This window comes from Dendrobates tinctorius, unplaced genomic scaffold, assembly GCF_039654945.1.
Source record: "Dendrobates tinctorius isolate UK_male_01 unplaced genomic scaffold, ASM3965494v1 ptg000070l, whole genome shotgun sequence".
Taxonomy (NCBI): Eukaryota; Metazoa; Chordata; class Amphibia; order Anura; family Dendrobatidae; genus Dendrobates; species Dendrobates tinctorius.
Genome location: NW_027361738.1, coordinates 82,752,515 through 82,765,032, shown reverse-complemented (window position 1 = coordinate 82,765,032; position 12,518 = coordinate 82,752,515). Strand labels below are relative to the sequence as shown.

General features: G+C 45.6%; 1 protein-coding gene and 1 long non-coding RNA gene across 4 annotated transcripts in view; both read right to left on the bottom strand.

Moving 5' to 3' along the window:
- VPS50 (VPS50 subunit of EARP/GARPII complex) overlaps positions 1-12,518 on the bottom strand; it is a 202,727-nt gene that overhangs the window by 54,390 nt on the left and 135,819 nt on the right. For all 3 annotated transcript variants that reach the window (XM_073582038.1, XM_073582040.1, XM_073582037.1), the window contains exon 16: positions 12,385-12,483. In XM_073582038.1, coding sequence (XP_073438139.1) covers positions 12,385-12,483 — 99 coding nt within the window. The remainder of the gene's footprint in view (positions 1-12,384; positions 12,484-12,518) is intronic.
- On the bottom strand, positions 6,454-12,374 carry LOC141095751 (uncharacterized). Its single transcript, XR_012233466.1, has 2 exons — positions 9,595-12,374; positions 6,454-9,554 (listed from the first exon to the last, which is right to left on the bottom strand). It is a non-coding gene; the product is annotated as an uncharacterized lncRNA (long non-coding RNA).

The window sequence follows — 12,518 nt, the reverse complement described above, 5'->3', positions numbered from 1 at the left end:
TTTTTCTCAGTTTGTCTCCCATAGTTGAGATCTACCTATGATGTAAATTACAGACGCCTCTCATCTTTTTAAGTGGTGGAACTTGCACTATTGCTAACTGACTAAATACTTTTTTGCCCCACTGTACATAGTAAAAGACAAAAAAAATAAAACGTTAGAAAAGTTTATAAAGAATAGAGAATAAAGTCTCAGAATATGAATTAATTATTGCTACTATGGATGCGGCTCGGAAAGCAGAATAAGAGATTTGGAAGGCGCGGCGAGAGTTAAACGCGGCAGAGATTTTACATTCAGCGAGCGCACTCCACCTGGAAAATGACAATTCATTAACCTTTCCAAACCGGGCGCCGGGGAAGCTTTCTGCGCCCCCCTCCTCCTGTGCAGACAGTTTTAGGCTACAGTAACCCAAAATGACTGCTGGAATAGAAAAGAAGGGGGTGAAATACAAAGCCGGTGCCGCTTATCACCGCGATAAATCCCAAGAGGATAATTGCGGATTTGGCCGCATAATGACACTCATTAACACCGTTTTTCTATGGGTCACACAGCGAGTGGAAAGTGGTGGTGCCAAAAAAAAAAAAAAAAAAATCACACTCTGAGCCTTCCAAAGAATGCCGCTTCATAAGAAATGGCCAATTACCTATAATCAGAAGGGACATTTTTCTAATGCATTTAATAAGAAACAGTCTGAATAAATTAGTATAAAAAAAAAAAAAAAAGAAATTGAGATTTTTTTTTCTATCTGGAAACAGCGCCACACTGGATCTACAGGCTGTGTCTAGTATTGCAGCTCAGACTATTATTTACATAGGGGTGTGCTGTAATACCAGACCAAGAATGGTGCTGTGGGGGAGACAAACAAGAGCAGGACCTTTATTACTATCCTAGAAGATCCCTTTAAGACACGGAGGATACACAGATGCTCAATGATCCTCTTCATATACTGTAGGTGGCCAATGCACTGGCGGACACACACAGAAAAGGGCTCCTGTGCAAGAACAGTATATATGTCCCCAGCTTTGGAGGTAGCAGTGGCCCCCTTACCTCTTGGGCCCCCTTTGTTGCACCAATGATATATCCACCCCTGGGTCAATGTTTGCTCCCTAGCTGATGGATTTGCCCAAATCTGTACAAACCAGTGAGTAAATATTTAACAAACTTACTGGTATTGTAGTTTAAGCCCATTCATGTAATTGGGTAGAGATGCAGTGTAAAGCATGGGGGATAACAAATTTTTTTTTTTTGCATGGAAAGAGATATTATGGACTGCATTTTCCGACATTTGGTCACCGATTTGCCCATATTGGGGTGATGCGCCTGGTCACTGATTTGCCTATATTGGGGTGATGTGCCCTCATTACGTAGCCTCACTGTCTTTTATAGATATAATGTTACAGCACCTGTAATAACCTAACAACAATCAGGGTTGAAACATTAGGACTAGAGTTGAGCGATACCGTCCGATACTTCAAAGTATCGTATCGGATGGTATCAGCCGATCTTTAAAAAAAGTATCGGTATCGCCGATTCCGATACCGGAAGTCCCATTCAAGTCTATGGGACTTCCGGTATCAGAATAAGAAAAACCCTTTCCTGCCCTTGTACAGCCTCTCTGGGGTCTGTACGGGCCTTTCGGGGGGCTGTGCCGGCCTGCCAGGGGGTCTGTGCAGGCTCCGGTGGTCTGTGCCGGCCTGCCGGTGGTCTGTGCCGGCCTGCCGGGGGGCTGTGCCGGCCTGCCGGGGGGCTGTGCAGGCTCCGGGGGTCTGTGCAGGCATCGTCCGATGGGACTACAAGTCCCATCGGGCGATGCCTGCTACCATGACAGTGATTGACACATTAGCCAATGATGGGACAGTAGTAGTCCCATCATCCGGCTAATGTGTTAAATGTAAAAAAAAAAATAAAAAAAAAAAATTACATGCTACATACATACAACATGCATACTACATACATGCTACATTCATACTACATACTACATACATGCTACATTCATACTACATAAATACTACATGCAACATACATACCACATGTATACTACATGCATGCTACATACATACTACATGCTACATACTACATATATACTACATGCATGCTACATACATACTACATGCTACATACTACATATATACTACATGCATGCTACATACATACTACATGCTACATACTACATATATACTACATGCATGCTACATGCTACATACATACTACATATATACTACATGCATGCTACATACATACTACATGCTACATACATACTACATATATACTACATACATACTACATACATACTACATGCATGCTACATGCATGCTACATACATACCACATACATACTACATGCATGCTACATACATACTACATGCTACATACATACCATATACATACTACATGCATGCTACATACATACTACATGCATGCTACATACATACTACATGCTACATACATACTACATACATACTACATGCATGCTACATACATACTACATGCATGCTACATACTACATGCTACATACTACATGCTACATACATACTACATATATACTACATGCATGCTACATACATACTACATGCTACATACATACCACATACATACTACATATATACTAACTGCATGCTACATACATACTGCATGCTACATGCATGCTACATACATACTACATACATACTACATGCTACATACATACCACATATATACTACATACATACAATACATTCATACAATACATACATAGACATACAGTACATATAACATAGAGTAACATACTTACCAATACTTGTCACATTGTTCCCCGAAGCCATTGTCTTTTCCGGAATAAATATTAACATAACAAACCACAAAAATACTCACCCACGATCCGAAGCAGTCCACGAGTGTGTCCCACGACGATCTTGGGTAGAGAACTGCAGCATCAGCTGTTGCTGTCGTTCTCTACGGGCTGCAGGAATCCAATGACGGAAGGTAGGTATCCTTCCGCACTGTATTCCTCCGCCACTTAAAAAAAAAAAAAAGTCCCTAGTCTCACTTTATGCCATTGCTGTGTGGGAATTTCCCACGCAGCAATGGCATAAAGTGAGACTAGGGACTTTTTTTTTTTTAAGTGGCGGAGGAATACAGTGCGGAAGGATACCTACCTTCCGTCATTGGATTCCTGCAGCCCGTAGAGAACGGCAGCATCATCTGATGCTGCAGTTCTCTACCCAAGATCGTCGTGGGACACACTCGTGGACTGCTTCGGATCGTGGGTGAGTATTTTTGTGGTTTGTTATGTTAATATTTATTCCGGAAAAGACAATGGCTTCGGGGAACAATGTGACAAGTATTGGTAAGTATGTTACTCTATGTTATATGTACTGTATGTCTATGTATGTATTGTATGAATGTATTGTATGTATGTAGTATATATGTGGTATGTATGTAGCATGTAGTATGTATGTAGTATGTATGTAGCATGCATGTAGCATGCAGTATGTATGTAGCATGCATGTAGTATATATGTAGTATGTATGTAGCATGCATGTAGTATATATGTAGCATGTATGTAGTATGTATGTGGTATGTATGTAGCATGTAGTATGTATGTAGCATGCATGTAGTATATATGTGGTATGTATGTAGCATGTAGTATGTATGTAGTATGTATGTAGTATGTATGTGGTATGTATGTGGTATGTATGTGGCATGTAGTATGTATGTAGCATGCATGTAGTATGTATGTAGCATGCATGTAGTATGTATGTAGTATGTATGTAGTATGTAGCATGTATGTATGTGGTATGTATGTAGCATGTAGTATGTATGTAGCATGCATGTAGTATATATGTAGTATGTAGTATGTATGTAGTATGTATGTGGTATGTATGTAGCATGCATGTAGCATGCATGTAGTATGTATGTAGCATGCATGTAGTATGTATGTAGCATGCATGTAGTATGTATGTAGTATGCATGTAGTATGTATGTAGTATGTATGTAGCATGCAGTATGTATGTAGCATGTATGTAGTATGTATGTAGTATATATGTAGTATGTATGCAGTATATATGTAGTATGTATGTAGCATGTAGTATGTATGTAGCATGCATGTAGTATGTATGTAGCATGTAGTATGTATGTAGCATGTAGTATGTATGTAGCATGCATGTAGTATGTATGTAGCATGCATGTAGTATGTATGTAGCATGTATGTAGTATATATGTAGTATGTATGTAGCATGTAGTATGTATGTAGTATTTTTTTTTTTTTTTTAACATTTAACACATTAGCCGGATGATGGGACTACTACTGTCCCATCATTGGCTAATGTGTCAATCACTGTCATGGTAGCAGGCATCGCCCGATGGGACTTGTAGTCCCATCGGACGATGCTTGCACAGACCCCCGGACATCAGCACAGCCCCCCGGCAGGCCGGCACAGCCCCCCGGCAGGCCGGTACAGACCCCCACAGGGTGCACAGACCACCGGCAGGCCGGCACAGCCCCCCGGCAGGCCGGTACAGACCCCCACAGGGTGCACAGACCACCGGCAGGCCGGCACAGCCCCCCGGCAGGCCGGTACAGACCCCCACAGGGTGCACAGACCACCGGCAGGCCGGCACAGCCCCCCGGCAGGCCGGTACAGACCCCGGGCAGTCCACACAGTCCCCCGGCAGGCCGGCAGAGACCCCCGGAAGGCCCGAAATGACGGCGCATCATGATGCGCACACACCGCGCATCATGATGACGTCAGTCTGTCAATCAACTTTGAACTTCCGATTCCGATGCCGAATTCCGATATTGAAAAAATATCGGAAGTCGGTATCGGAATTCCGATACAGCAAGTATCGGCCGATACCCGATACTTGCGGTATCGGAATGCTCAACACTAATTAGGACGCATCCATTAAGCTGCCTGCGGTAGGAATCTACATGCAGAAATGGACGCGCCGGCATTACTGGAGTGATATTGGATTTCTTTAGTTACCTGCACTTGGTAACGCTGTATGGACTATTAACCCCATATCTGCTGGGACAGTGTTCAACCCAGCGAGATCTCGGAGCTTGTACCTAGGATTGGATTCAACCATAGGTGCAGTAGGAATGTGCCGATAAAGTGGCTTTAATTAAAAGGTGGATGGCAGGATAAAGGGGTATTTCCACCCGATATTGAGATGGTATATTGCCCAAATATCCCATCATTGAATGATCAATATGGGTCCAACTTCTAAAACCCCCAACAATTGTGGGAATTAAGGTGATATAGCAATGAATAGCTTAGTTACTCACCGATAACGGTGTTTCTCAGAACCCATGACAGCACCACGGAGAGAGGGGATCCGCCCTTCAGGGACAGGAACCTACAGATAAAAAGGGCGGTACCTCTCCTCCGCCTTCAGTTGGTTACAGAGCATCAGAGGGTCTCCAGGTTAGTTAGACAACAGAAATATATGCATAACATTATAATATTGCTTATTATCAGAAGCACCGTGTCTAAACGGAAACACTCTACTAACAGTAAAACGTGCCCACCACACTCGTGAAGGGGAGGGGAATAAGCGGGTGCTGTCATGGGTTCTGAGAAACACCGTTATCGGTGAGTAACTAAGCTATTCTCCCTCACCCATGACAGCACCACGGAGAGAATTACAGAGATTGGTAGCTTAGGGAGGGACCACCGCCTGAAGGACCCTACTCCCGAAGGTCAGGTCAGACGTAGAGGCTAGATCTAATCTATAGTGCCTAAAAAAGGTCGAAGGTGATGACCAGGTGGCCGCCTTACAGATTTTTTCTATTGATACCTCAGATCTTTCAGCCCATGAGGTCACCATCACTCCTGTGGAATGGGCTCTCAACCCTTCCGGAATGGTATTTTCACTGGATGAATATGCCAGGGCAATCGCATCCCTTATGCACCTTTCCAGGGTACTCTTAGATGCTTTGAGTCCCTTCCAAGGTCCCTGAAAACACACAAGGAGAGAGCCTTCCTTCCTACATTTCTTGGTGGCCTCTAGATACTGCACTAGGCACCTCATCACGTCTAAGGTGTGGAATTTGTCTTCTCCCTTCTTTTTAGGATTTGGGCAGAATGAAGGAAGGACTACCTCTTGGGACTTATAGAAGTGTGATGACACTTTGGGTAGATATGCCAGGTCAGGCTTTAAAATGACCCTATCATCTAGAATCTTTGTGAAAGGTGGCCCTACTGATAAAGCTTGCATATCGCTCACTCTGCGAGCTGATGTTAGCGCCAAAAGAAGCACTGTTTTTAACGACAGGATTCTTAGGGATGCTGAGTGAATAGGTTCGAATGGAGGGCCTGTTAGTGTGGATAGTACAAGATTTAGATCCCATGATTGTAATCTTTGATTAGCTATTGGCCCGGATCTGGATACGGCCTTAGTAATCTGTCACCCAGGGATTACCTACCACATTATGGTTATAAAGGTGCCCAAGGCCTCTACTTGTACCTTTAATGTGTTGACCGCTAGACCCTGTTCTAGGCCCTTTTGTAGAAATTCTAGGATTTTGTCAATGTGAACCTCATCCTGAACCTTTACCTCCGAAGTGGATAAGAATTTTTTCTCTCTTTTTTTTTTTTTTTTTGTAGTGTAGTTATCAGGTTCTCTGAAATTCCTCTGTCTCTCATCAGTGCCCTCTCAAATTCCATGCTGTTAAATGGAATCTCCCTGCCTGAGGGTGTAACACTGGCCCCTGCGATAGCAGGTCCAGGAGATCTGGGAGGATCCATGGGTCGGTTAGAGAGAATATTCTTAGCCAGGAGAACCAGGTTCTTTTGGGCCAGAAGGGGGCTATTAAAATCATTCCTGCCCCATCCTCTCTGACTTTTCTTAACACTGCTGGGATCAGCATGATCGGGGGAAAGGCATATGTTAGGCCCCATGTCCATGGGAGTATGAAGGCGTCCAGAGCTAGAGGATTCCCCCTGGGGTCTATGGAGCAGAAAGTTTCCACTTTTTGTTTCTGAAGTCGGCAAACAGATCTATGCCCGGGTCCCCCCACATTTTTACAATCTGCCGAAAAACGGACCGCTTTAGGACCCATTCCCCTTGTCATAATTGGGAGCGACTTAGAAAGTCTGCCCTTTGATTCTCCGTGCCCCGGATGTGTAGTGGTGACAGAGATAGCAGGTTTGCCTCCTCTAATTTGAGGACTCTGGAGAATGTTTCCATTAGGGCTCGGGACCTGGTTCCCCCCTGATGATTTATATATGCTATTGTAACTCGATTGTCCGAAATATGCGGACATGATGACCCCGGAGCAGGGGTAAGAAGTGTACTAATGCGTAGCCCACTGCTAAGAGCTCTCACTGGTTCGAGGAGGCTTCTAATTCTTGAACTCCCCACGTACCCTGGGCCACTTCGTTGTTCATGTGTGCTCCCCACCCTGTGGGACTGGCATATGTGGTAGCTATGTGTGTTATTTTTTGTTACCCAGGGGATCCCTTTGGAAGGGTTGTCTTGGCTTTTCCACCAGGTTAGGGAATGAGTAGTTTTTGAATTTAGGGTAATACGACCCTCTAGGTGTCCCCCTACTGCAGACTAGTTGGCTAGTACATCCCACTGTAGAACTCTCGTGTGTAACTGAGCCCATTGGACTGCTGGCAGGCAGGCGGAGCGAGAACCTAGTCGTGACATCGCTTTTCTTAATGTCATGGAGGGATTTTGGATGGCTCTTGTTACAATTTGAGCGATTTTCTCCTTCTTGCGGTCTGGGAGGCGGCACTCTTGAATGTTTGAGTCCAATATTAGACCCAAGAATTCCTGTACTCTGCTGGGCTCTGATCTTGATTTTTTAGATTCAGGAGCCAGCCCAGGCCTTGCAGAGTGCCCATCACTCTGTCCCCCTGTTCCCAGCGTTTTTGAACCAAGCTGGTTGCTAATAAAAAATAGTCCAGATACGGGATTAATATTATGTCTTGCTCCCTTATATGGGCCATCATCTCTGCCCGTGGAGCTACAGATATTCCGAATGGCAAGGCTCTATACTGGAGTTCTCTTATCTCGCCCTTTATCGAGACAGCTAACCTGAGATATTTCCTGGAGTTTTTGTGAATGGGGATGTGATAATAGGCGTCGCTGAGATCCAACACCGAGATTGGTGGTGGACCTGATTGACTCCAAAAAAAATTTTTTTTTTTTTTTTTTTAAATTTATAATTGTCTGAAACCTGCCGCCTGGCTTGGTCACCAGGAAAAAGAGGGGAGTAAAACCCCTTGCCCCTTCCCTGCAGGGGAACCTCCTGGAGGGCTCCTTTTTCTACCAGGCTTAGGACTTCGTTTCCTAGGGCTTTCTGCTCTTGCATACTGGATCTTAGCGGAGTCATTACATACTTTTGAGGCGGGAGGGAGAGAAGTTTATCCTTAGGCCCTCCTGGATTAGGGGTTTACTGTCCATGGGTTGTTTGATATTCTTTTCCAGGCTGGGAGAAAAAAGGGTTAACCTTCCCCCCACCCTGAGCAAACTGTCACCTAGAGGGCTTTTTGTCTCAGGACAAGTTGCCGAGGAGGAACCCTCTATCTCTTCTCTTGTCAGCCCACTTTGCTCTCTCGGTGGTCTCCGCAAAAGAAACTTTCTATTCCGAAAGTGCCTCTTAGCTGCATTTGAGAGTGCTGCTGCTTTGGACGATAACCAGACTGAGTCTGCGGATGAGTCCGCTAGGAAGGCAGCCGCTCCCCTTATTACTGGGATAGAGTCTAGGATTTTATCGCTTGGCGTCCCGCTATGGCTGGCCTGAGGTTACCTCCAGCTAACTGCCCTGCACCTTTAAGAAAGGTATCTGCCTTTTTATCTAGGGGACCCCTGAGGGTGCCCATGTCCTCAAAGGGGAGGGCAAAATTTTTTTTTTTTTTTTTTTTTGAGGCCTTTGCGACAGCTACATCGAGCTTCGGGCCCCTTTCCTCACAGGGATATTTCCTTTTAAGGGAAGGGACCGTGGTGTTTTTCCTGTCCGGTTTATCCCATTCTTTTTGATTAGACCCCGCACATTTTCATTTAGCGGGAACACTCTCCGCGCCTTTTCTGGCCCAGTCCCCCGAACATTATGTCCTGGACTGTTTTATCCGGCCTAGGGTCCAGCACCCCCATGGTAGACGTTACCGCTTTCACTAGTTTGTCCACCTCGTCTAGGGGGAAGCAGTGACGCCCCTCTGTTTCCTCGTCTGAGGATGAGGAACTGGAATCTGAGGGTTTTGACGTGATTTCTCCCGATGTCGAGGAATCTGACTGGGAAATCACTATTGTGTCTTTCTTTTTTTTTTTTTTTGATTTGTCCCTATGCTTAAGGGATATAAGGGCACTCTGACCTCCAATTTAATCGCAGCTTTTAGGTCAGAGGCCAAATCCGGAGTTTCCTAACAGAGGATTTCTTTTGTACATGGTTCCGTTTTTTTTTTTTTTTTTTCGCACTCGATGTTTTCTTTGCTTTGGCTTTTGCCCCCGGTGGTCACTGGGGTTATAGCAGTTTTTGGCCCCTGATCATTTGACCATTCCCTTTTCCCATGGGGTCACATGGTCTAGGCAGGTGTTGGTGATAGCGTCTTGTGAAGCCACTGCAGAAACCTGGTGGAGTTACCAGCTGGCTTGAAGCCACTGCTGAAACTGGTGTTGAACTCTGGCTGCCTGGTGTCCGCAGCAGAGTGAGATGGTGAAGGTGGCAGCTGGCTCTGAGGTGTAGAACCACTCTCTCAAGAAATAGGTAGGGGACTAGCACAAGTGGGGCACCCCTTTTCTTTTCCCCTTCTTTCCCTAGTAAGGGAAATGGAACTTTTAATACAATGGTGAACATTCACGAAGATCACTCACCCAAAGGTATGCGGCTGCAGGTATCGATTCGGGAGATGGAGTCAGGTCCTGAATAGGCTGCACTCCTGGTGGCGATTTGCTCCTTGCAGCTGACGTGCTATGCTGCGTGGAGTGACTACTGGAACGACCATCTGTACTGCGTTCTTTTGACGATGATTGTGGTGGTGGTGCTGCTGCTGCTAAAGCTGCTGCCTGGCTTGCTGCTCCTGTTGCTGGTCACTATCCCCTTCAGGATCGCCTCCAGCCTGGAGCGCTTGTGCAGCCACCATTTTAAAATTTCCCGGCTGGCGTCACCGCTCCCATCCTGCACCGCGGTCCCCGGGAGAGCGCTCCTGCGCATGCGCCGGTTCTAGGGACCCGGAAGCCGGCTTCTACTTCCGGGGCGGCCGCCATCTTGGTACACCTCTGTAACCCGGCGCCGCCCGCATGTTTACCGGGTCCCCACGAGCCCCGACTTCCTCTCCGGAGCGGCGGCTCCGGCGTCACTCCCGCCCGCTCACCCGGCAGCCCGCATGGGCCCCAGCAGTGGCGGCTTCGGGCACCGCACCTTCCCGAGGCAGGGGCCTTCCCGCTGCCACCACCGGTCAGGCCGGCCCCGGATCCTGGACACACGAAAGGTACCGTCCTGTGGGTCCCTCCGTCAGGGACAGGAACCCAACTGAAGGCGGAGGAGAGGTACCGCCCTTTTTATCTGTAGGTTCCTGTCCCTGAAGGGCGGATCCCCTCTCTCCGTGGTGCTGTCATGGGTGAGGGAGAAAACAATTTAAAACCGTACGTGCAGAAATGCCGGCACTTCCAGCCTTGGCCGCTATCAATGAGGTTATTAATGGTCGCCTAAGGGAGGTTCTGCTACTGAATGTACTTGGGAAAACCATCAAGATCCTCTGCTGGCAGATCCTGCGTAACCACCGACCAATGACATCCTAGATGTGCCCAATGGGAGACAAGTCCGGAGACGCTGCAGCCATGGGAGCACGTTTAGGTCTACTAAAAGAAGCACCAGCGACATGCAGCCTGGGGTAGTCGGCTTTGCTTTGAACATTTTGTTTCCATTTTTCATAATTTGAATATTATCATGTCTATCCATGAATTCCAGCTTGGTGTTGCAATTTCAATGTTGAAATTGTATACAAAATTAGGAAAATTAAAACATTTTCTCACTCATTTAAAAGCTCTGGACGTTTAGAATGATGTCAGTTCTAGATGGGCTCTCTACTGTCTCACTAATTTCACAGCTTTGCGAGGCTTCCCGATTCTCACCTGGAAGATAGACACCAGGAGAATCTCTTTACTTCATACTGAATGTACAGTAGTATATTTATGTGGCAACATAAAAAAGATCCCCGCATATTATGGAGCACCCGAAGGAGGACAAGGATAGAAGCAGAAGTACGGTTAAATCCTACAGTCTTTTCTCGGTGGTATGGCTGCTGCTAGATCAGTATCAGAATGTAGTAAGAGACTGAGATTGACTCTTTACAAGCAGCTATGTCCTTCTACTTGCTGCTTAACCCTCTAGAAAGAGCTACGTTTTTGTCCTGCAGATTTATCCTTTAGAAACAGCCAAACGTTGATTAGTGGACTGGATGTATAAAAAATAACTAACTTAACCATTCTCAGCGCAGGCAGTCATGTCACCGTTTTACCAGAAACTGGTCCACTGCAGCCTGTGATGGACTACAGTAGTCAGGTGACATGAGCAGCACTTCATCAAATGTTTTATGGTGATGCACTATTCAAAGTCACTTGACCACTGAAGGAAATTAGAGGTTGCAGTGGTTTGGTGCGATGGTGACATTAAAGCCTCCTGTCTTTGTGCAAACCACAGTGTTGTCTGTGCTAGATCCAGGTGGGTGCCGGTAGGCAAATGTGGCTGAGTGATTTAATGATGTTAGGCCATCTATGGCTGAGTTTGTTATTTTCAAATATACAGTCCCCTGGACAAAGTTTTAACTTGCTAGGACAACTCTCCCCCCCTTAGAAGCAGCTATGTCCTCCTGCTGAAGATTAATCCTTTATAAACAGCTATGTCCTCATCCTGAAGATAAATCCTTTAGCAACAGTTTTGCTCGCCTCCTGCAGATTGACCCTTTAGAAGTCGTTATGTTCTCCTGATTAAACCTTTAGAAGCAGCCACGTCCTCTTCCTTTAGTTGAGACGCAGAAGACACATTTTGAGTTCACTTTGGTACACTGAAAGTAAAACCTTCATCCCTGTAGCACTGAGAAAATTAACTGATTTGCTAATGACAGTTTTTGAAAGAATGTTTTATAATTTAATCTACGGTCACTTCTTGCATTTTTTATTTTTTCAAAACGAATATGTTGACTTTAAGTTAATGGCACTGTGCTGCAATTCCCTGCAGTCAGGTAGTCAGGAGCACTGCACTGGACAGGGACTCAATGGTAAATCAGTACTGTGAGCCTTTCATTCTCATGATCGGTGGTGGTCCCAGAAGATGACAGCTTCTCAAGGCATGCAGGATGTAGATATTGATAAGGATGTTTTCATATTACAAAGCTATTATCAGTTCAGTAGTATTTGTAGTATAACACAAGAATGCTACAAGGAGGTAAGTAAGACTTACCTGTGATAATTCTTAAAATAGTTTGTACTCTGTTTCCTAATGGATTCTTGCAGGACCTCAGATTTGCTGCCGCAGAACTCCTCCCCGACCTGCATGAGCCTGAAGGGAAACGCAAGATCATATGCCACCCGGAA